The sequence below is a fragment of the Meles meles genome, chromosome 9 (genome assembly GCF_922984935.1).
Source record: "Meles meles chromosome 9, mMelMel3.1 paternal haplotype, whole genome shotgun sequence".
In the NCBI taxonomy this organism is placed as follows: Eukaryota; Metazoa; Chordata; class Mammalia; order Carnivora; family Mustelidae; genus Meles; species Meles meles.
Genome location: NC_060074.1, coordinates 39,074,724 through 39,099,031, shown reverse-complemented (window position 1 = coordinate 39,099,031; position 24,308 = coordinate 39,074,724). Strand labels below are relative to the sequence as shown.

Below are 24,308 nucleotides of genomic sequence, written 5' to 3'. Positions count from 1 at the left end.
TTCCCATCTTTTGTACCTCATTCTGCTTTCTTTACTCCTACTTTTCTACCTGTAGCCTCAAGAATAAAGGAAAAAGATCTTATCCTTTCAGGAAAAAAGTTATTCTTTGAAAATAGTAAAAAGTAATTATGAGAACAGTTTTAAACTCATCTCAATTGGTCCATCACTACTTACATCACTAACCACATTTAAAGCCAGCCGGTCAGTGACAGCCTCACACTTCTGAAAATCAGCCAATCAGCAAGAGCCGCATTCCAGAAAGCCTGTTTCTATGACTAAACGATAACCTAGTTATAAACACTCCCCAGATCTGAAAGTCTGCAGTTCCTGAACTACAAGCTTCCTAAAACTCTTCCTAAAAGCAATTTCCTTTTAAAAAGAAACTATGTTCTGTAAGTACCGTACCTCCTTCTACCATGCATCTTGCTTATCAAGATATGGCATGATGGTCTATCCCTCCAAAAATGGATTTCCCACCAAGCTATCTTGAAGGCTCTTGAAGATCACGTGGGATCTTTGAGCCAATAGGCCTAATCCACTGCTTCTTGTGCCCAACTCAGATTGTTTTCCTGATCAATCCATCTCAACAATGACTTGAGCTCTGCCTTGTTTCATTGAGTTCTTATTTCTGAATTAATTTTTTTAAAGATTTTATTTATTTATTTGTCAGAGAGAGAGAGGGAGAGAGAGCACAAGCAGGCAGAGTGACAGGCAGAGGCAGAGAGAGAAGCAGGCTCCCCGCTGAGCAAGGAGCCCAATGCGGTACTCGATCCCAGGATCCTGGGATCACAACCTGAGCCAAAGGCAGTGACTTAACCGACTGAGCCACCCAGGCATCCCCTGAATTAATCTTATTACTTAAAGATGTATATGTAATTAGACACAAAGCAGTTAGACACTTTGGTTTGGAGGTGCAGCATTTAGCAAATATTCTGTTAATATTTTTTATTATTCTACTGTTTCATTTACTCTAACTTTTGTCTATTTTTCAAGGTTTTCTTATGGGTGTTTGTTTGCTCTTGATTTTCTTGTGCTTCTTGAATGCTGGAAGGAAGTGATCCAAAGCAAATAGATGGAGGCACAGACCTGAAAAGTCCCCTATGCAAAATTTATTGATGGACGTGGGTCCATTAGACAGTAGCTAGTGTGTGCAAAAATATTTGGTCACCCTTGGCCTTGAGTCCCTCTCCAAAACCTCTCATCAATTTGAGAAACAAAATCATTTTGTTTAGCAAATAATCTGAGGTCAACTGCTATCATGTTATCAATCATACATTCCCATTTCAGTCTCTGCTCAATGGATGAACCCAATACTCCATTCACTTGCAGAACACAATTCTCATTAAGGACTGCATGTGGTGACCTCATTGCTACTTGCCATGGCTGTGTCTTGGTTGAAGCTACAGTCTCCCCCTGAAAGAACTCCACTTCCTTTTTGTACTCTCAGAATCATTCTTGCACTTTTCTTAATAAATGGCAAAAGTTCACCAAAGATAACTTTGAGTTTCAAAGGAGAACTCTGGACATGTCAAAATAAACAATGCTTTTGGTAGTACTTCTATAAGAGAGAGAAAGGGGCGCCTGGGTGGCTCGGTGGGTTAAGCCTCTGCCTTCGGCTCGGGTCTCTGCTCAGCAGGGAGTCTGCTTCCCCGTCTCTCTCTGCCTGCCTCTCTGCCTGCTTGTGATCTCTCTCTCTGCTAAATAAATCTTTAAAAAAAAAAAGAGAGAGAGAGAGAGAGAAAGATGACCAAAATTTCCCATATCCCAACCAGTAACTGCTGATTTCAGACCATAGTCTAACAATTTCTTTTCTTTTAAAAAATCTCCATAAATTTAATAGGAAGGATCTATTTTGCAAATGAAACTACCAGATTAAGGGGCACCTGGGTGTCTCAGATGGTTAAGCAACTGCCTTTGGCTCAAGTCATGATCTCAGAGTCCTAGGATCAAGCCCCATTTCATGTTCCTGGCTCAGCGGTGAGTCTGCTTCTCCCTCTCCTCTTTCCCTGCCCCCTGCTCCTGTGATCTCTCTCTCTCTCTCCAATAACTAAATAAAATCTTGGTTTCACTTACTTCTGAAACATAAGGAATAACATGGAAGACATTAGGAAAAGGGAAAAATGAAGGGGGAGAAATCAGAATGGGAGAGGAACCATGAGAGACCATGGACTATGGGAAACAAATGGAGAGTTTTAGAAGGGAGAAGAGTAGGGGGGATGGGTGACCCTGGTGATGAGTATTAAGGAGGGCACAAATTGTATGGAGCACTGGGTGTTATACACAAACATGAACACTACATCAAAAACTAATGCTGTACTGTATGGTGACTAACATAACACAATAAAAAATAAAATTTTCTATCATTAATAATTAATTAATTAATTAACAAAGAAAGAAACTACCAGATTAAATGTAAAGGAAGAATAACTTTAGAATTCCTAGAAAATTCTCCTATGCAAAATCAATTTAAAATTGATTTAAACATTAGTATGTCTACACTATGCATGATTCGAAATCTGCAGGCAGTTGACAAAGTAGGTATAACTCACTTCTCTGTAGTGCCTAACCCGATTACTATAACTCTTTTCTAAAGCCAGATTCTTTTCTTTAATACATTTATGCTCAGCTTTGTTTGATGTCCCATTTTATAAGAAGAGGTTACATTATTTACTTGGGAAAGTCAATGGCTCATATGGACTGTTATTTTCTAGAAATGTACTTAAGTCTCATTGTAGTAGGCAGAAGTCTCAATGTCCACTCAATATTTCCTTCCCTGATCCCAGGGACTGCAAATACCATGAGATGTTACCTCTGTTTTTAGGTTATGCTATATGGCAGAGTTGATGTTAAGAAAAAGAGACAATTAACATGAGAGATAACCAGTGCTGGTGAGGATGTGGAAAAAAGGAAGTCTTGGTGCACTGTTTGTAGGATTGTAATGTGGTATAGACACTATGAAGAACAGTATGAGGGTTCCTCAAAAAGACCTAAAAATTAAAACCTCCATATCATCCAGCGATTCCATTTCTGGGTATATATCTGATGGAAACAAAATAAGTGTGTCAAGGAGCTATCTGTGTCCCCATGTTCATTTCAGCATTGTTTACAATAGCCAAGACATGGAAACAACCTACATGTCCATCAGCAGAAGAATGGGTAAGGAAAATGTGGTAGGTAGATACATATATACACAATGGAATACTATTCATCAATTTACAAAAAGAGAGAGAGAGGGAAATCCTGCCATTTGCCCTCCCTTACCTGATCCACTTTCTGGTAGTGAGCTCAAGTCTTCCTGAGGTTCTTCATCACACATTTCTAAGCAGGCACTGTTACCTTCTGCTGAACAGAATAAAATCCCTTAGAGGATCCAGCATACGACCAATGGAAATGATAGCAGGAAAAACCACCCTGACAATCAAGGTGGCTCAAGTAGCTTCCAGGTGGGATGTCCCTGACCTCAGACCCTCCTGCCTTTGAGTTCACCTGACCTGGAAGTTAACATGGCTCATGTCACTATCACCAGTGGCTGAGAATGGTTCACCCACCTCCCTCCCTCACCATACACCTAATTCCCTCTCTTTTTGACCCTTTTCACTTGGCTTTACACATTTCTTCTGTATGAAGAAGTGAAGAGGAAGGGAATCAGTGGAGGAGGGAAGAGAACGGAAATTTTCCTCCTTGTAGAGAGAAAAACAAAGATTTGGTTAGTGAAATGGAAATTGAAGTTGTACTTACCTTCCCCATCACATAGCAGTTGCCTGGGCACTTCCACTGGTTCTCCTTCACTGATCAACTGGGGAGCTTCAGGATCACAGGACCATGAAGGGAAATAAGGAAATGAGCTGAGCCAGGATGTTCAGAACACAGGTGAGCTGCCCTTTGGGAAAAGGGACATCTGTTCCAAGGACCCCACTTGAGATCCAACTGAGCCCTTCTTCCCCTGACTCCTCTACTCTCTGCTTCTCCATTTCCTTCCCATAGATCTTCCTCCAGACATTTCCACTTCTGCACTAGGAAAATGTTTGTGCGTCTTTGATTTTGTGGACTCCACTCCCCCAACTTCTTCTATTTCTTTACTTTTCTATCTTTTTGTTTCCTCAGTGGTGATCTTAATCTTATCTTTCCTGCTTATTCTTCCTATCTCTCTTCTTCTAGGTCTCTCTATTCCCTAAAACAGGGTCCACCCATTCTGTCACTGTCTCTCTTGATTTCTTCTCCTTCCAACTGGCATTCTTTACTTGTAAAGTGGAAGTTTTTCTGCTTTAGGCCCTGTTCTGTTCCCCCGGGACTCTTCTGACATGGGACCACATTGACCTCTGTTAGCTTCACATAGCCACTACCTGCAATGGGATGCTCAGGGCGTGGGTCTCTGCTCTTCCTCCTACTCAATCTTAGGGAAAAACAAGTAATATTCATCTGTGCTTCCATGCCTTTCTCTAAGGAGAAATAACAGCAGTTTCCCTGGCTAAGTCCTAAAGCCTTATGAGGAAATCTCACTTGCCAAAGTACTCTGGAGATTTTTTTAAAAAGGCACAAAATAATGCAATAACATGATGACAAAAGCTTTAATTTGGGTTCAAGAGCCCTTGATCTTTCCTTCTGACAAGAAGATCTCAGAACCACATTTCATCTGAAGCCTATCCAAGTTTATGACAATATAATAATAATATTAAGCACTAGGTATATACTTAATTAACTTTTATTCTTTATAGAAAATAAGAAGTAGCTGGGGGTTAAAATCACAATACTGAGTTCTTCCTATAAATAGACATAAAGAGTGTGAAGGAAAAAAGGCACTGTCTTTGCCAGTATTTATCTACCACAACATGAAGAGGGAATACATCTGTTCTAACAATAAGGGCCATGCTGTTCAGCTATGAATTTAGCTGCCTGATACCCTGCAGCCCAGGGCTGGCAATCCCTTCCTTACCTTGCCCACATGTTGGTGGCAAACTCAAGGCTTCCTGAGGCTCTTCTTCCTCAAAGATCTCCCAGTACGCACTGCCATGCTCTGCAGAAAGGAATGAAACCCCTAGTCATCTCAGTACACAACCAAGGGAGATCATCGTGAGAAAACTCACAGTGAAGACATGGAACACTCGGGAATCTGCTAGGTGGAGCTGTTCCTTTCACAAACCATCTGGTCAATCTCTGGGCTCACCTGGCCTCAGGTTGACTCACTCCTGTTGCCATCACCAGAGCCTGAGGACCATCCACCATCTTCCTCCCCTTGTGCATACCTAATTCTGTCTCCACTTCTTATTTCCCATTGTCCTGCTCATTACTTCTGTCTCCGCCCTTATCTCCTGCTGTCAGTGTCTCTAAGTGCTTCTCTTTGTTTGGATGTTTTTCTGTCTTCTTTTCTTCTGTATCTTTTTCTCTTGTGCCTCTGACACTCTTTAGTATTTTTATTACCTTTCCCTATCTCACTCGGGTTTTTTTTTTTTTTTGCTTCCTTTCTTCTAAGTTAGGAGAGGCATCCCTAAAATAGTACTGTATAACCTGGTTGAGTCCATTCCAATGCTCTGATCAGGAGATGGAATAAGGAACAGACTAGGTCAAGGCAACACCACCACACACAGGGAAAAGTTGTTCTAACACCCACATATAAAAGAAAGATTGTAACATTGCAATAATTGAAAATATTTACACTATCATGAGAGATGAGGCAGAAGCAATAGACTGGTGCACCATGGTGAGTGGGAGACACAGAAGACCGCAGGAAGGACAACTGATTTAATCCTAAGACAACAAATATCACCAGGTTTACATCAGAAAGTAATATGATCTGATTGACATCTTGCAAATAACAATCATGCTAAAGTGGAGAAAATGGAGAGAATGGGAATAAGAGGAAATGGTACATTCATGTTCCCTTTAACGAGGAAGCAAACTCTGGAGGAGTTTCTAGTTTCACAGAAGAAGTTGTTAGCGTTAGTTTTAGAAGTGTCAGTTCCTGAAAGTCATCTAAATGGAGAGGATCCTGTGATAAATGCCTTCAGGTACACAGAAGGGTGACCTTGGGATACAGGTGTCCCTAGCAGGCATGCACTTGAGACTCATTCTATTACCTAGGAGTAACTGAGACAGCCAAGGAGAGGGTTATTGCTTTCTGAGTATGTTCTGGGCACCACTTCCTACCTGGGGAGATTAAATCTGAAAACTCACTACTGAGTGAGTTGGAAGATGCTCCTGTCTAGACTTGTACTTCAGCTTTACAAGATCCCAACTTCTCCCCTATACGGCAGTCTCCATTCCTTATTGATTTTTAAATTATTTTTATATAACTCTTTCTCTACATAGTCTCCTTTGTGCTTTCTTCCACGTTATTATTATTTTGATGTTTATTTGCCAAATTATTATATAATCTCTCGAATTTTCATCTCCATACCTCATTTCTCCATAAACTTATACTCTTTCCAGGTTGTCTCTCACTTTCTCCTTTTCTGTCTCTTGTTTCTCTGAGTCTTTCTCTCGCGTTCCTTAAAATTTCCCTTATTTTATCTATTTTCCTTGTTCTCACAGATGCTTCCTCCCAAACTGTCAAAAGTTCTTCCCTTTTCACATGGACCACAGTGCCAGACAGCCTTCCCTCATCAGCTCTATGCTAACAATCTCCCTAGGGACCTTTTAAAGTGCAAAACTATCACTCATTCACAAAACTTATGTCCATATTGCTGGTACTTTTGGAAGTAGGCTGAAAATGATCTCGTTGCTTCAATTGCCATAACCTGCTGTTATTTGGGTTTTTATGGACATTTAATAAAATGACCCAGGCCCGTCTGCTCTGGTGCCCCAGCCTACCTCTGTTATATCCTGTCTCCCTATGTTCTCCCTGCCTAGAGAACTCAGGAGCTCTGTTCACCATTATTCTTAGTCTCTCTCACAGTTTTGGGAAAAACAAGACAGAAAATGGACACAGTCTCACTTGTATGTATGTGACTATGAAGAATAGAATGGTAGGATGGGAGAAAGGCAAGATTTTTTTCCATGCTGATCAGAAAACAAAAGTTTATTGAGAGAGTTGGGAATTTAAATCAGAATTACCTTGTCCCTCTTCTGCTGGTTGACTGGGCATCTCCTCTAGTTCTCCTTCATTAGTCACTGGGGAAACTCTGGGATCACAGGTCACTGCAGAGAAACAAGGACATGATGGACCATGGAGGGTGATGGGAGCAGACCTCATCATTTCCATGCCCCACCAGGATGGGAAAGCAAGCTGCCTGCTCCATGGGGCCACTTGGAGCCTCATTGTCTTCTTCTGCTTTCTGCCATCTTGTTACATCTCCTCTGTCCACTTCTCACTGTCCCACCTGCATTCCTGCCTCCACACATCTGTTTCCTAGCTGTGCATCTCTTCCATTGTCTGGGCTTCTAACCCATCTGTTTTTAGGCCTTAGTTTTGTTTTTGCTTTTCAGGGATAATGTATCTATTTTCTCTCATTACCCTGTCAAGCTTTCTTACTCTAGATGTCTTCAAGCCCAAGTGGTTGAGTCCATTCCAATGCTCTCTGTCAGTATTTCCCTTTCTCTCCCCACCAACCTCAGTTTTTCCCTTATTTTTTTTAACTCAAGAAAACTTTTATTTTAGGTGAAACAGGCCCAGCTGCAAAAACACTAGAAACAATTCTCTTATACTAAGGTGGAAGACTGATGATTACATTCTATTAGAGCAGAAGGAGCTGTTAAAATACTCTCTTGTCCACAGGCCCTTAAGAATGTTGTCAAACAGTTGAAACATTTGGAAACCCATGCCCAGTTTTTCTTTTCTTCTCTTCTTAAAAATTTTTATTTAAATTCAGTTTAATTAGCATATACCATATAATTAGTTTCAGTGGTAGAATGTAGTGATTCATCAGTTGCACACATTACCAGTGCTCATTACCATACATACCCAGTTCTCATTACTTCAAGTGCCCTCCTTAATGCCCATCATACAGTTAGACATTTCTCCAAAGAAGACACACAAATGGCCAAACAGCCTCATCAACAAATGCTCAACCTCATGCGGCATCAGGGAAATACAAATCAAAACCACAATGCGATACCACCTCACACTAGTCAGAATAGCCAAAATTAACAACTTAGTTTCCCTCTTAATGAAGGTCTTATGTTGGACCCAACTTCTTTGGGAATGTGTGAGACTCCTGGGGCTTCCTCTTTGTGTTCTGACCACAGGACCCCACCTTGACTGCGAGGTGGTTTCCCACAACTGTTCCCTCAGTGACATACCCACTGCTGCCTTTTTTGCTTTGCCCTTGCAAAAATAACCTGCATGCCCTTCTGTGCTTTGTTTTCCCATCCACAAAACAGAGGTTACAACAGTTTACATGCCTGTGTCTTAAAGTTTTTCAAAGATAAAAGGAAGTCTCCCACAACCCAGTAATCTCATGGAGACTGTCAGAAACTTTGCACACCTGTCTCCCATACTTTGTTCTCTTTCTCATTTTTACCCTTCCCATGTGTATCTGCCTCTTCTGTTTCCAACTCTGTTTCACTCTTGGGATCTCTTGGCACTCCTCTTTGTCTTGATTTGTTTCTTTCCCAGTGTCGGTTCCCACCTCCCTTTTTTCCCCATCATGCTTCCCTGGTGCTGTGCTTTATTTCTTCTTCCTGACTCTTATCTTGGGGGCCAGAAAAGGCATCTCTGAGCTGGTATCTAATATCTACATGATTTCACCAGATTAGTGAGCAAGTGGGCAAGAAAACTGTCCAAGCACAGGGCCAAGCATGTGCCAAAGTTCAGATGAGAAAGAGTAATCAGATAATTAAAATTACTAAACAAGTTTTATACAAATTTTTGAGGTAATTGCAGGACAGACATGAGGCTGGAACAATGGGGAGGAAAGTGGATTTAATCCTTCTGACAACAGGAAGCTATCGACTTAATGTAGGAAAGTAGAATAGACCAACCTGCATTTTCAGAGTCCTCTAGTTAACCTGGAGAGATTGGGTATGATAAGAACATGACTGGAAGGAAGATATGAGACTAGAGGCTGTTGCTCTGGTTCCAGAGAGAAGAGACATCTCTCCCCGAATGTGTATTTGGGAACATTTATGTGATTCATGGGATTCCAGAACACCCTGGATTTTTTCACTGTGGAGTGTGCTCAGGGTAAAATGCATCAGGAAACACCAGCTTGAAACTCAGCCGCCTGACACCCTGCAGCCGAACGCTGGCAACCTCCCCATTTCTTTGTTGGGCCCACATCTTGGTGGGGAGCATAAGGCTTCCTGAGGCTCTTCCTCATCATTAGTCCCCCAACAAGCCTCGCTATCCTCAGCAGAAAGGAATCTCAAAAGGAAATCTCACTGACATCTCAATTTATGACCAAGGGAAAATCACAGCAAGAAAATAAGAAAAACCAAAAAACCCTGAGAAAGTGAAATGCCCCATTCCACAAGACAACCTGACCTGAGGTTATGTTTGCTTCAGTAGCTTTCACTAGAGGCTGAGAATAATTCACCCATCATGGGAAAATATTCCCCTTCTTACTTACACATCATCCTTTTTATATTCTTCCCTTTTCTGATTCTGTAAATCTAATCACTCCCTGCCTCAGTTTCTGCTGTTGTCTCGTGGTCTTCTCTTTCTCTTGGTGTGTTTCTCTCTTGTTCTCTGTTCCTGCAACTTTCCCCCTTGTTTTCCCCTGATACTGCTCCTCCTCTCCTACCATTTGTCTCTCAGTTGTTCCTGTCTAGCTTTCTCTAAAGAAAGGCCTCCCCAAGATGGTTTGTGTTAAGTAGGACTTAACCAGAATGGAGGAAGGTACGCCAAGGGCAGTGGAACAGAAAAACAGTTCTAAACAAGGCACATGAAAAAACTCAGATGTGGAGGATATATTTAACAATTAAAATCATTGGGGAAGAAAGTTTCTTCTATTTTTCTATTTTCTTCTGTTTTTTTAAAAGATTGTATTCATTTATTTGACACACAGAGAGAGAGAGATCACAAGTAGGTGGAGAGGCAGGTGGAGGGCGGGGAGACAGGCTCCCTGCTGAGCAGAGAGTGGATGTGGGGCTCCATTCCAGGACCCTGAGATCAGGACCTGAGCCGAAGACAGAGGCTTAACCCACTGAGTCACTCAGTTTCTTCTATTTTGAAGTAATAGTGTAGCAGGCAGGTGATGAGGCTGGGGAGATAGGCAAGTGGCTCATTCCGGGGCAATGCTGGACCCCACTGAGAGAAACTTTTATTTAATTCTTGATGTATTAGGAAGTAGGAAATACTTCTTATTATTCCTAATTAGGAAAACAATACAATCTAATTTTTATTTTCAAATGTCCCATTCAGTTGAAGGGCAAATAATGCACTTAATGGCAGGAAGTTTGGAGGGAAGAGGGAGGCAGAAGCCTGCCTCTGAGAACCACGGTAGCTGACAGAGACATGGATTAGAGACTCGGCTCTGGGCACTGGACAGATGGACAGGTGGGAGATATTCTGAAGGAGAACTGACCATGTTGGAAGAGTGACAGGCATGTAACTGAGGACCAGAGAGTCATGGGCAACTGCTAGGTTTCCAACTTGAAAAAAACGCAGGTGAACAGCAGTCTATCACTGAGAGACAGAACACTGAGGAGTCAGATCCAGCTTGAGCAAGGAAGAATGAACAATGCTCTCAGTTTGGGGAGTGCCAAGGTTAAGGTTCTTAAAAGAATTCCAGTGTAGTTATCTATCCGACCCCTGGTCTTCAGGTCCATGGATAAATAAGCTCTGAAGATGACCTGGGGTGGAGATTTGGTTTTGGGAATCACTGAAATATTCGGGGAGAGGCCTATCGCAATCTGACATTTCATAAGTGCCACTTTGATAATTAGGGACAGTTTGATCTGGAAACTGAAAGCTAGTGTTGTCAGCCCTTGTGCCCAAAGGTGCTTCTATCCTGTACCCTGGCCCCAAACCTGCAGCATCCCAACCTGTTCCTCTCCCTCTTGTCCCCTATTTATCATCCCCCTAGTTTCCATCTATTCTATTTCTCTCCATAGGGGTCTTTGCACTTCCCCAGCTTTCCCCACGTTCTAGTATTTATTTTCCACTCCGTATTGCTCTTACTGTAGATTTTTCTCTCAATTTTTATCTCTAATCCTTGAGCCATTTTTCAGTTAAATAAACTCTCTGCTACATCTCCCACTTCCTCCCTGCCTATCACTGTTTCTCCCACTTTATCTTGAGCTTCTATCTTTCCATGCGCTGAAATCCTCCTGATCAACTCTCTCATCATCTCCAGCACTCAAGGCTTTGACTACAGTACCAGGGGCCTCCCACTGGCCAGCTCCAGGGGGCCAGTCTCCCACATGGATGCACATGGATGCTACCTCCAAATTCTTTTCAATGGTCTCTGAAGTTAACTGAAAATTATCCCCCTTCCCCACCCTTGAAGGTAAGAATTTATGTTTCTCTTAGAAAACTGGATCCATTTGTGTGATTTGTCCTGTTACCCTAGCTACCTTTTCCTTGTTTTCCTTCTATATTCTCCATCAAAGAGTACTCTCTCTACTGAGGAGCTCAGATTCGTTTTTCTCATGGTGTCTGTTACATCTGTGGGTAGGTAAGTTCAGGTAGAAAGAGGGACTAGCAGAAGCCTGGGATCAGAGACAAAATGCAGGCTTTGCTCCCACAAAGACAAGAAAACAAAGATTTAATGCCGAATTGTAAGTTGAATGATAGTTACCTGGTCCCTCATTAGGCAGTAAGCTGAACGTCTCTTCCAGTACTCTGACATTATTCATTTGGGGAGGTGAGCGTTCACAGGACTCTGAAAAGGGGACAAGAAAATGGCAGGACTCAGACAGTGACCAGAAAAGAGACCTCTGTGCACTGAAGCCGAACTCTGATGTTCAAGCTCCAAGGACCCCACCTGGGGCTCCCCAAAGCCTTGCTCACCTCTTTCCCATTGTGATGCACCTAACCGAAATGTAAAACAACTGTGTCTCCAACGCAGCCGTGGCACTTACTGGCCATTTTCAACACCTGGAACATTTTCACCAGGCCAGAGTTCCCGTGTGCTGATTTCAAGTCTGTTTCTAACCACTGTAAGTGACCACTCTTCTGATTTTTTTCACCTTCAATTAAGTCCTTTCTTTCTGGAAATGTGCTCATCTGTCCTGATGCTCACATAAATAGAGTCACACAGCATATACTCTTGTGATAGGTTCTTCTGCTCAGTGTACATCGGACCCTTGAACAATACTCACAACAACTTTATTTTAGATATATAGATTTCTATATTGGTAGTTTCAATTTACACACTAGAACACAGAACGTAAGTAAGTCGCCGAAGTAAGCAAGAGGTAGAGCCCAGTGAAGCCGGGCAGTGAGGACTCAACACGTTTGCCCTTAACTGGTGTATAGAAGAGGATTCGAGCCTAGATTGGTCATGTGACCTTGCACAAATCACTAACTATCCTCATGTCTCTGTTTCTTCCCCTGGAAAGTGGGAATAACAAAACTTTATCATAGGGTTGTAATGAGGAGTACTTGTAAAGGGATAGCTGTGTCAGAGTAACTTAGCAAGAAATCATAATTTTCTGTATTAATGCTGTAAGCATTATAATTTGAGAAAGGTTGGCATTGCTACTGTTGTCACTGTTAAGTGATTATTGCCCTTTATTCTCTTTTCCCCCTTACACTTTTTTTCCTCTCTCTCTGTCGCGCGCGCTTTAAGTAGGGAACTCACAACCCTGAGATCAAGAACTGAGCTGAGCTCAAAGGTCAGATGCTTAAGGGACTGAACCACCCCAGAGTCCCTCTTTTTTTTCTGCACAGCATCACTCCTTCCATATTCTCTTCTGCACACAATTATTACTCTCTCTCCCTCTCTTTTCTCTTATTATGGGAAGCATTTACAGCAGTTTCTTGGCTTTCTCTTTGGGTCTGCCTCCTGGTGCCAAACCTAACCCTTCCCCGATCCACTGAATTCCTAATTACCACTAAATTGCGTCTCCTGGTCACAGTAAGATCTGCTCTTGTGCATTCCTGTTACACCTTCTGAGTGGTCCTATCTGTCTGGCAACATTTTTGGATTCCCCACCTGGTTGGTTAGTTAGGATCCCATACAAGCCATCACTGGCCTGGCTCTCCCTTCCCCCACCATCTCCTTTAGCACCCCTCCCTAGGGGGCACTCTCCACCCAGGAGCTTGGCCCCCTGATCTCTGCTGCCTTTCCTCTCAGCAGATGAGAGAACAAGTCTCTGTGAAGTTACACATACCTAACTGGTGGGGTATTTGTAAGTGGAATGTTTCCTTTGTCTCTTCTTCATCAATGACTTCATAATGGAAGTTGTCATAAATCACTGGGAAGAGGAAGAAAAGGCAGTTAGAGACCTCTGGCAGTGACCAGGAGCTTCCTCTCTCAAATACACACCTGGCTCACCCCTGACTCCAGCAGTTCAGCAGGAGCCTTCCAGCTCTCGGGGAACCCTGGGCTTCAGCGGGTCTCATGGAACGAGAGATTGATGCTATTGTACATCTCATAAGGTTTAAGAGAAGATGGACAGTGGAAAAGTTGTAAATAGTTCAATGAACTATTTAGAACAATGAAAGCTAATTTAAAATAGATAATATATATATGAAATGTATTTTGTAAATTCTACATGCAACTAGGAATAGAGAAGAAGCAGAGGGATTTCACCAGGAGAAAAGTAATGTTTAAAGAGAAATAGACCTACATAAAAAAAGAGAGCCCCAATATCTTTTAAGGATGAAGGTTTTAAAGGAAAGAAACAAAGCAGCAAAGAAATAAGAGAAAGAGAGAAAAAGAGGAAAGAAAAAAGGAAGAAAGGGAAGGAAGGAGGGAGGGAAGGGGGAAGGGAGAGAAAGATAGGGGGAGGAAGAGCGAAGGGAAGGAAGGACCTAGGGAGAAAGGGGATCTTAGATCAGGGAAGGAGGATGATCTTGTTACAAAGTAAACTTACAGTGAAGAGGAACTAGCATTTTCCTGGGGTGGGGTGGGTGGGGAGAGATACAGGAAACAACAGCAAAAAGATACTCTATTAGGCACAAACAGTTTGAAAGACACAACTGAAAGTGAACATCATAGCTGTACCAGGGTCCCAGGAAATGGCAACAAAATGTTCAGGAAAGCAGCCTAGGGCACCCCGCTTCACAGCTGCATCTAAAGGCAACTCAACCAAAGATAGATGGAAAAGCAAAATTCACAAAACATGAGAAAAAAAAATCCAAGAAATAGAGAAAGACGCCAACCAAGAAAGATGACAGGAGCACACCTCCTGGAAGCAGCCCCCACTGAAGCGTGAGAGCAGTCAGGTGGGCAGGGAGGGAGGTAGAAAGGCTCAATTCTCACAAGAGATGCTTCTGCAATCCCCAGGACACATTGACTTCTTGTCCAGGCAAACTCCAGAGGAGGACATGGGGATAAATACTGTATGAGTCAGAGGTCTTGGGGACACAGGGGGCACCCCACGTGCATGTATGTGTGTCTCTGCAGGTTGAACAACACTCCTACCAGCTTCTTGGCTTTGAACCTTGACCCATGACTCCCTTGAACAGTAGGGTCTAGGAGGCACCAGCAGTAACTTCCTGGTGGGTGTACAGGGGCACGGTAAGCCTCAGCATGGGGAGCCCCAGAAACATATGTGATGTGGGTGCTGGTGTCCAAGGAAGGGGATCCCCACAGACCACAGAGAGGATTAGAGCCTCTGAGATGTGGGCAGTAACAATAACTGCCATTCCTTCATACCCATGAGCTTGGGCCATCCTGGTTCTACATATTAAACTGACTTAAAATTTGTGATTGGTATTTGATTCCCTTTATTCCTTTTTTGACTTGGATATACCATAACGTGGAAATATTATAGATTTTCTTTTAATCAAGGTATGGTTTTCACAAGCCAGCACATCCCAGTCTGTACATTGACTTCTTTCACTTTTTCTCTGCTTAAAAATCCTTCATTACCTCCTTATTTCCCAGATAGTAAACTTCAAATTTCTTGGCACTGGGTATCAGACCCTCAAAAATCCCCACCAACTTTCTTTCCCAGAATTAGCTTCCAAACACTCTCTCCCAGGCTGTATTTTCAGCCACAGTCTTTTGCCAGCCCACTGGTCCTTTCCCAGCTGCCACTCCCCAGTCCTCTCTAGTGACTTCTCCGCTATTTGTCTGGAGAAGTAAGTTGGCAACAACTGCACCAAATGACACATTTTCTAAGACAAAGAAAACCTTTGAATATTTGAACCTCCCTAAAGGTAACAGAGAAGCTTCCTCCCCTTTCCTACAAAAGCACATCATTCATGCCTTCCCCCCTAAAAAAAGTAGAGATTCAAATCCTACATTTCTCAGCACCAAATTCAGATCCTGGCTGAGCAATCATTGGTGGAGTTACTTGGCTAAAGGTCTGTCACCCCCACTGGCTGTAAGTTCCATGAGGACATGGATCATGTGCATTTTCTTCACCACTGTCCATGCCTGCTGTGGAGCACTCACTCAATAAAATGACTGTCCAATATTAATGAAGATTGAATGAATGAATTGGTAAATGAATGCGCTTGACTCCCCCAAAGTTGTTGAAAGCTGTAATTACCATTTTGGAAGCTTCTGCAGATCTCAAGTAAGTCAGGATAGGCCTTTAGGTTAGAGTTGCTGAACAGTACATCCAGAACTGTCTTGTCAAATGTCTTCTCCAGATCACTGAGCACACGATAGACCACTCTTTCCACTGGGACATTATTCCCACAAGCTTCTTCAAAATTCTTAAAAATATTGAACAGAGAATTATGTAGATATGGATTTGCAGGTTATAGAAGGTGCAGATTGTAGCCCAGACCACCTGCTCTCTTGTGAAATGTTAGAACGTTGCACATGTTTGGATGACTTCTTAAATAACCATCACAAAAATAGACCCTTATTTGAACGTCTCTGACACTGATGCACACTTGAGGGAGGAATTTTGAAGAATAAAGGTGGCTTCAAAGTCGAATGATTGTGGAGGCTTCAAGAGCCTGGCTAGGCTGCTATAAGAGTGGTAGTGACTGGTAATGAGAGGCCATTCTGTTGACAGGACAGTAACCACTGCCCTCCCACCAGGACTGACCTGCCCTGAAGGGCTCCAGGAATTTAGGTGACCACTCTCCCCTGCAATGAACGTGGCCAAAGGGCAAAGAAAATTCATAAAGACAAAGAGAAGGCTTGTCCTCAGTGTCCCCAGGAAGACCCATTACTAAACTTCACCTGTGTCCTAGGGCTCCAGAAATTTCTGAGGAGCAAGAAATGATTTTGACTGAGAGCATAAGCATTTGCCTCTGGATTTATCCTAACGTGACCCAGCTTGCCTGTGAGTTTCAATAATCTCAGGTTCAGATGTGTCAAATAAGAGGGCTTTGTAATGAAATATCGCCCAGTTCATTTATTTGCTTTTGGTTCCTGTTACTCGATTATATAAATGTACCTAAGATGCACTGTAGCACTGTAACCTCTCCAGTCCCAATCCAGCTCCATCTCTACCACCATGGCCTTCCCCCCACATATCCTACAGAAGAAGGAATGTTTTCTGTGTTGCTGTTTCTCCTGTCACCTCTTAACTTACAGGATGGTGGTGGTCCCCACCCACCGAAGACCCTTGGACCTGTTCATTACACCCTGCAGTCTGGCAGAACATTGGAAGAGCTGGGTATCATAAGAAAAGTCTCCTCACTTACTTGGTACTTGTGCTCAGAGATAAAGCCACGGTCTCGGAGGCCCATAAGGAAAGGAAATGGCTTATTTATTGCACTTGCGATCTCCACCTTATTCTCTTTGAAGAACCTAAAAATAAACTCATAGAAAGCCTGCTCCTCTGAGGTTTGGTCTTCTAGGTTCTGGTTGCCTGTGAACATCCTGAGAAACAAAAACACATTACAAATTGAGTTTCCAAGAGGCCTGTGGTGAGTGGAAGATTTTAGACATGAAAGATAATCACGGGAGAGCCAACATGTATCCGATAGTGTTCTTGTGGAAGGACCAGAATAAATGGAATTTGTTTACTGAGAGAGTAATCAAGGATGCAGTAGAAGAAGACACTTCACTTAAGAAGGACTGTATGTAGCAGTGAAAGAGTTCACCCTGTGATAATCAAAACTACTGAGAAAGACTTTACCTGAACCTTCTAAAGAAAACATTGAATTTAAAAATGTTAACATCTTTACAGGAATTGATATGATACTGTGATAGCGAATTTTAGGTGTCAACTTGGAGGGGGTTTGGGGAAGAGAATAACATTTCAGTTGGTAGATTTTGAGTAAGTAGACCCTCTGTAATGTGGGCCTCATCCAATCAAGCGAAGGCCCAGATAGAACAAAAAAACTGACCTTGCCATGAAGGCCCAGATAGAACAAAAAGACTGAAGAAATTCACCAACAGACCACTTTCAGACCAAAACTACACCATCAGCTCTGATGGGACTCCAGCTCCATGGCAGATTTTGGAATTGCCAGGATCCATGTTCATGTGACTGATTCCTTTTATTTTTTAAGATTTTATTTATTTGAAAGAGAGAAAAAGAGAGTGAATAAGCAGGGAGTAGAGGGAGAAGCAGGCTCCCTGCTGAGCAGGGAGCCCAATGTAAGGCTCAATCCCAGGACCCTGGGATCATGACCAGAGCCGAAGGCAGACGCCTAACTGGCTGAGCCATCCTGGCACCCCACAAGCTAATTCTTTAAAATAAATCTCTTTTACACATGTGCACACAAACACACACACACACACACACACACACACACATTTTGTCTTTTCTGTTTCTCTGGAGAACCCTGACTAATATACACTGTTTTTTTTTTTTTTTTTTAGGATTTTATTTATTTATTTGACAGACAGAGATCACAAGTAGGCAGAGAGGCAGGCAGAGAGAGAGAGAGAGAGAGAGAGAGAGGAAGAAGCAGGCTCCCTGCCGAACAGAGAGCCCGATGTGAGGCTCGATCCCAGGACTCCAGGACCATGACCCGAGCCGAAGGCAGAGGCTTCAACCCACTGAGCCACCCAGGCACCCCATCTACACTGTTTTTAAAAGAAGTTCATAGACAAAAAAATACAAAAACAACTAAGATAATATTACAGAACACAGCACTGAACAGCAAGGTGTTTTTTCTTTAAACAAGGTATGCCTGATTTGTTTTCCTTTTTCCATGTATCATTATATTTATAATGTGTCCATATTGATATTTTTAAGTCAAATCGGTGCATTTTAATTGCTGTGTAATAATATTTTACATAAATATAGACAATATTTACCTAATAATCTTTTACTGGTAAATGTTTAGGTCTATTCCGATTTTTTGTTCTTATGAGCAGTATTTTTGTGAACATCCTTGTTTAGATCTCCTTATGTGCACATAACAAGAATTCCTTTAGCTTATGTACCTAGAAGTTAATTGTACAGTAATTGGGTATACTACCTTCAAACTTTTAAGTTACTAAGTTCTTTTTCAAAGTGATTGATTAGTTTACAGTCTTGCTAGAATTTCACAAGAGTTTTTCTTTAGACCTTTGTAGACACTAAGTATTGTCATACTTCAAAACTTCAATCACGACAGCTGTAAAGCCAACTTAATTTTGTTTTCGTCTACATCAGGAAGTATTTTCTGCAGTTAAAAGAACACATGCAGGAGGTAGCAGGCTGAGAAGACATCAGGTAGCAGGAGATCAGCTAGATAGCTTATCAAACCATTCTGAACAACTACAAATCCAACAGGAGATCAAAGATAAGAAGAGCAACAATTCTAGAAACAAAATCAACCACTTTCTGAAAGGTAGGACTGGCGAAGAAGTGAATCCAAAGCAATGGAAAGATATACCACAGGGGAAGGGCCTGGCTCCCGGCAAGCGGCGGAGCAACAGAGCACAAAATCAGAACTTTGAAAGTCTGCTCCACTGAGGGACATCCCTTCTGAGGCTAAACCGGGGTGAAGCCCATACAGGGACACGTGGCCTCAGGTCCAACGGGGTCACAGAAGGATCAGGGCTGTATGAATGTCACAGAACTCACAGGTATTAGAGCGGGGAAGCCGGCAACAGAGACAGAGCCAAGGAGTGCGCTCTCAACTCAGGGTTACCTTGAACCGTAATCCGTGACACAGGTCACTGCTCTCTGAGTGGGGTCCCCACAAGATCCAGGGAGACACCCCCTGGAAGAGCTCAGGGATCTTCAGGGTTTGGAGACTCTAGGCAGAGCTGCATGCCAGAGACAGAGATGCTTGGTTACAGGCTGGGTGAGCATGGAGTGCGGCTGGAGGCCAGGGAGATGGGAGTGATTGAGCGCTTTTCTCTGAGGGTGCACTGAGGAGTGGGGCCCCGAGCTCTCGGCTCCTCCAGGCTGGAGACTGGGAGGCCGCCATTTTCATTCCCATCCCCCAGAACTCTACGGAAGGTGTTCAGGGAACAAAGCCCCCGAAAGGGAACCCGATTGGATTACTTAACCTGGCCCCTGGTAAGGGTGGTTCAATTCCACCTCAGGCAAAGACACTTGAGAATCACCACAACAGGCCCCTCCCCCAGAAGATCAACAAGAAATCCAGCCAAGACCAAGTTCACTTACCAAGGAGAACAGCGGAATTCCAGAGGAGGAGAAAGCAAAGCATGGAATTCATGGCTTTCTCCCCATGTTTCTTTAGACTTGCAAAGTTAATTTTTTTAATTTTATTTTTTTCTTCTGCTAAATTTTTTTAACTTTTACCCTTTCCTCTTTTAACATTTTTTTAGCTAGTTTATCTTAACAATAACTTTCATTAAAAAAAATATTTTTGAAGCTTCATTATTATATTTTATCCTTCATTGTATCTAACATTATTTTTTGTATAAACATAGGGTTTTTTCTTCTAAAAAATTTAGGGTACAACTTCTTCTAGTAGATCAAAATACATCCTAAATATAACACTAGGCTTGTTCTAGTCTCCAGCCCGAGCAAATTCTCTCCACCTCCTTTTTCTTTATTCTCCCAACCAACTTACCTTATCAACTCCTTTTTTAGAAATTAAAAAAACCTCTTTTTTTTCATCTTTATAGTCATATTCCATCCCTTCATTGTGTTTACCCTTATATACATTTTTCATTCTTTAAAATTTTGGGAGGTAGTTTCTTCTAAGAGACCAAAATACTCCTAAAATTAAGTGGGTGACCCTGTTCTAGTCACCAGTCTAATATATATATATGTATTTTTTCTTTTTTATAGTTTTCCTTTATTTGTTTTCTTTTTAAAAAATTTTTTTTCCTGAACTTCTTTTTACCCACTTTCTCCCCCGCCACAATTTGGGGTCTCTTCTGATTTGGTTAAAGCAAATTTTCCTGGGGTCTTTGCCACCCTTTTAGTATCTTATTTGCTCCTTCATCTATTCTTATCTGGACAAAATGACAAGACGGAAAAACTCACCACAAAAAAAGAACAAGAGACAGTACCGAAGGCTAGGGACCTAATCAATATGGACATGGGTAATATGTCAGATCTAGAGTTCAGAATGACGATTCTCAAGGTTCTAGCTGGGCTCAAAAAAGGAATGGAAGATATTAGAGAAACCCTGTCCGGAGAAATAAAAGCCCTTTCTGGAGAAATAAAAGAACTAAAACCTAACCAAGTTGAAATCAAAAAAGCTATTAATGAGGTGCAATTAAAAAATGGAGGCTCTTACTGCTAGGATAAATGAGGCAGAAGAAAGAATTAGTGATATAGAAGACCAAATGACAGAGAATAAAGAAGCTGAGCAAAAGAGAGACAAACAACTACTGGACCATGAGGGGAGAATTTGAAACAACATTAGAATAATTGGGATTCCAGAAGAAGAAGAAAGAGAGAGGGGAGCAGAAGGTATATTGGAGAGAATTATTGTAGAGGATTTCCCTAATATGGCAAAGGGAACAAGCCTCAAAATCCAGGAGGTGCAGAGAACCCCCCTCAAAATCAATAAGAATAGGTCCACACCCCATCATCTAATAGTAAAATTTACAAGTCTTAGTGACAAAGAGAAAATCCTGAAAGCAACCTGGGACAAGAAGTCTGTAACATACAATGGTAAAAATATTAGATTGGCAGCAGACTTATCCACAGAGACCTGGCAGACCAGAAAGAACTGGCATGATATATTCAGAGCACTAAACGAGAAAAACATGTAGCCAAGAATACTATATCCAGCTAGGCTATCATTGAAAATAGAAGGAGAGATAAAAAGCTTCCAGGACAAATAAAAACTAAAAGAATTTGCAAACACCAAACCAGCTCTACAGGAAATATTGAAAGGGGTCCTCTGGGGCGCCTGGGTGGCTCAGTGGGTTAAAGCCTCTGCCTTCAGCTGAGGGCATGATCCCAGGTTTCTGGGATAAAGCCCTGCATCAGGCTCTCTGCTCAGCCGGAAGCCTGCCTCCCCACTGCCCCTGCCTGCCTCTCTGCCTATTTGTGATCTCCATCTGTCAAATAAATAAATAAAATCTTAAAAAAAAAAAAAAATGAAAGCCCTTAAAAAAAAAAAAAAAAGGACGCCTGGTGGCTCAGTAGGTTAAGTCACTGCCTTTGGCTCAGGTCATGATCCCAGAGTCCTGGGATCAAGTCCCACATCGGGCTCCTTGCTCAGCGGGGAGCCTGCTTCTCTCTCTGCCTCTGCTTGCTGCTCTGCCTGCTTGTGTTCTCCCTCTCTCTCGCCCTCTCTCTCTCTGACAAATAAATAAATAAAATCTTAAAAGATAAATAAATAAATAAAAATTAAAATTAAAATTAAAAAAAAAAAAGAAAGGGGTCCTCTAAGCAAAGAGAGAGCCTAAAAGTAGTAGATCAGAAAGGAACAGAGACAATATACAGTCACCTTACAGGCAATACCATGGCATTAAATTCATATCTCTCAATAGTTACCCTGAATGTAAATGGGCTAAATGACCCAATCAAAAGACACAGGGTATCAGAATGGATAAAAAAACAAAATCCATCATATGCTTCCTACAAGAAACTCATTTTAGACCTGAAGACACCACCAGATTTAAAGCGAGGGGGTGGAAAACAATTTACCAAGCTAATGGACATCAGAAGAAAGCTGGGGTGGCAATCCTTATATCAGATCAATTAGATTTTTAGCCAAAGACTATAATAAGAGATGAGGAAGGACACTATATCATACTCAAAGGGTCTGTCCAACAAGAAGGTCTAACAATTTTAAGTATCTATGCCCCTAATGTGGGAGCAGCCAACTATATAAACCAATTAATAACAAAATCAAAGAAATACATGGACAATAATACAATAATAGTAGGGTACTTGAACACTCCCCTCACTGAAATGGACAGATCATCTAAGCAAAAGATCAACAAGGAAATAAAGGCTTTAAATGACACACTGGACCAGATGGACATCACAGTTATATTGAGAACATTCCATCCCAAAGCAACAGAATACACATTCTTCTCTGGTGCACATGGAACATTCTCCAGAATAGATCACATCCTGGGTCATAAATCAGGTCTCAACCAGTATCAAAAAATTGGGATCATTCCCCGCATATTTTCAGACCACAATGCTCTAAGCTAGAACTCAATCACAAGAGGAAATTTGGAAAGAACCCAATTACATGGAGACTAAACATCATCCTTCTAAAGAATGAATGGGTCAACCAGGAAATTAAAGAAGAATTGAAAAAAATTCATGGAAACTAATGATAATGAAAACACAATGGTTCAAAATCTGTGGTACACAGCAAAGGCAGTCCTGAGAGGAAAATATATAGTGATACAAGCCTTTCTCAAGAAACAAGAAAGGTCTCAAGTACACAACCTAACCCTACACCTAAAGGAGCTGGAAGAACAACAAAGAAAGCCTAAACCCAGCAGGAGAAGAGAAATCATAAAGATCAGAGCAGAAATCAATGAAATAGAAACCAAAAAAACAATAGAACAAATCAACAAAACTAGGAGCTGGTTCTTTGAAAGAATTAATAAGATTGATAACCCCCTGGCCAGACTTATCAAAAAGAAAAGAGAAAGCACCCAAATAAATAAAATCATGAATGAAAGAGGAGAGATCACAACTAACACCAAAGAAATATGAACAGTTATAAGAATATATTATAAGCAAATCTATGCCAACAAATTTGACAATCTGGAAGAAATGGATGCATTCCTAGAGACATATAAACTACCACAACTGAACCAGAAAGAAATAGAAAACCTGAACAGGCCCATAACCAGTAAGGAGATTGAAACAGTCATCAAAAATCTCCAAACAAACAAACGCCCAGGGCCAGACGGCTTCCCAGGGGAATTCTACCAAACATTTAAAGAAGAACTAATTCCTATTCTCCTGAAACTGTTCCAAAAAATAGAAACGGAAGGAAAACTTCCAAACTCATTTTATGAGGCCAGCATCACCTTGATCCCAAAAGCAGACAAGGATCCCACCAAAACAGAGAACTACAGACCAATATCCTTGATGAACACAGATGCAAAAATTCTCACCCAAATACTAGCCAGTAGGATCCAACAGTACATTAAAAGGATTATTCACCACGATCAAGTGGGATTTATTCCAGGGCTGCAAGGTTGGTTCAACATCCGCAAATCAATCAATGTGATAGAACACATTAATAAAAGAAAGAACAAGAACCATATGATACTCTCAATAGATGCTGAAAAAGCATTTGACAAAGTACAGCATCCCTTCCTGATCAAAACTCTTCAACGTGTAGGGATAGAGGGCACATACCTCAATATTATCAAAGCCATCTATGAAAAACCCACCGCAAATATCATTCTCAATGGAGAAAAACTGAAAGCTTTTCCGTTAAGGTCAGGAACACGGCAGGGATGTCCTTTATCACCACTGCTATTCAACATAGTACTAGAAGTCCTAGCCTCAGCAATCAGACAACAAAAGGAAATTAAAGGCATCCAAATTGGCAAAGAAGAAGTCAAACTACCACTATTCGCAGATGATATGTGGAAAACCCAAAAGACTCCACTCCAAGTCTGCTAGAATTTGTCAGGAATTCAGTAAAGTGTCAGGATATAAAATCAATGCACAGAAATCAGTTGCACTTCTTTACACCAACAACAAGACAGAAGAAAGAGAAATTAAGGAGTCAATCCCATTTACAATTGCACCCAAAACCATAAGATACTTAGGAATAAACCTAACCAAAGAGGCAAAGAGTCTGTACTCAGAAAACTATAAATTACTCATGAAAGAAATTGAGGAAGACACGAAGAAATGGAAAAATGTTCCATGCTCATGGATTGGAAGAGCAAATATTGTGAAAATGTCTATGCTACCTAAAGCAATCTACACATTTAATGCAATCCCTATCAAAATCCCATCCATTTTTTTTCAAAGAAATGGAACAAATAATC

General features: G+C 41.6%; 1 protein-coding gene across 10 annotated transcripts in view; it reads right to left on the bottom strand.

The window, feature by feature from the left end:
- The window catches only part of LOC123950651 (nuclear body protein SP140-like protein), a 78,379-nt gene that overhangs the window by 39,592 nt on the left and 14,479 nt on the right, over positions 1-24,308 (bottom strand). For 8 of the 10 annotated variants that reach the window (XM_046018831.1, XM_046018830.1, XM_046018826.1 and 5 more), the window contains exons 3-10: positions 16,658-16,835; positions 15,544-15,712; positions 13,213-13,296; positions 11,676-11,759; positions 7,051-7,134; positions 4,934-5,014; positions 3,739-3,804; positions 3,262-3,342 (exon numbers count right to left, since the gene is read on the bottom strand). In XM_046018831.1, coding sequence (XP_045874787.1) covers positions 3,262-3,342; positions 3,739-3,804; positions 4,934-5,014; positions 7,051-7,134; positions 11,676-11,759; positions 13,213-13,296; positions 15,544-15,712; positions 16,658-16,835 — 827 coding nt within the window. Of the gene's footprint in view, positions 1-3,261; positions 3,343-3,738; positions 3,805-4,933; positions 5,015-7,050; positions 7,135-11,675; positions 11,760-13,212; positions 13,297-15,543; positions 15,713-16,657; positions 16,836-19,045; positions 19,149-24,308 lie in introns of those variants that run through there. The other 2 variants (XM_046018834.1, XM_046018827.1) reach the window with 2 other exon arrangements.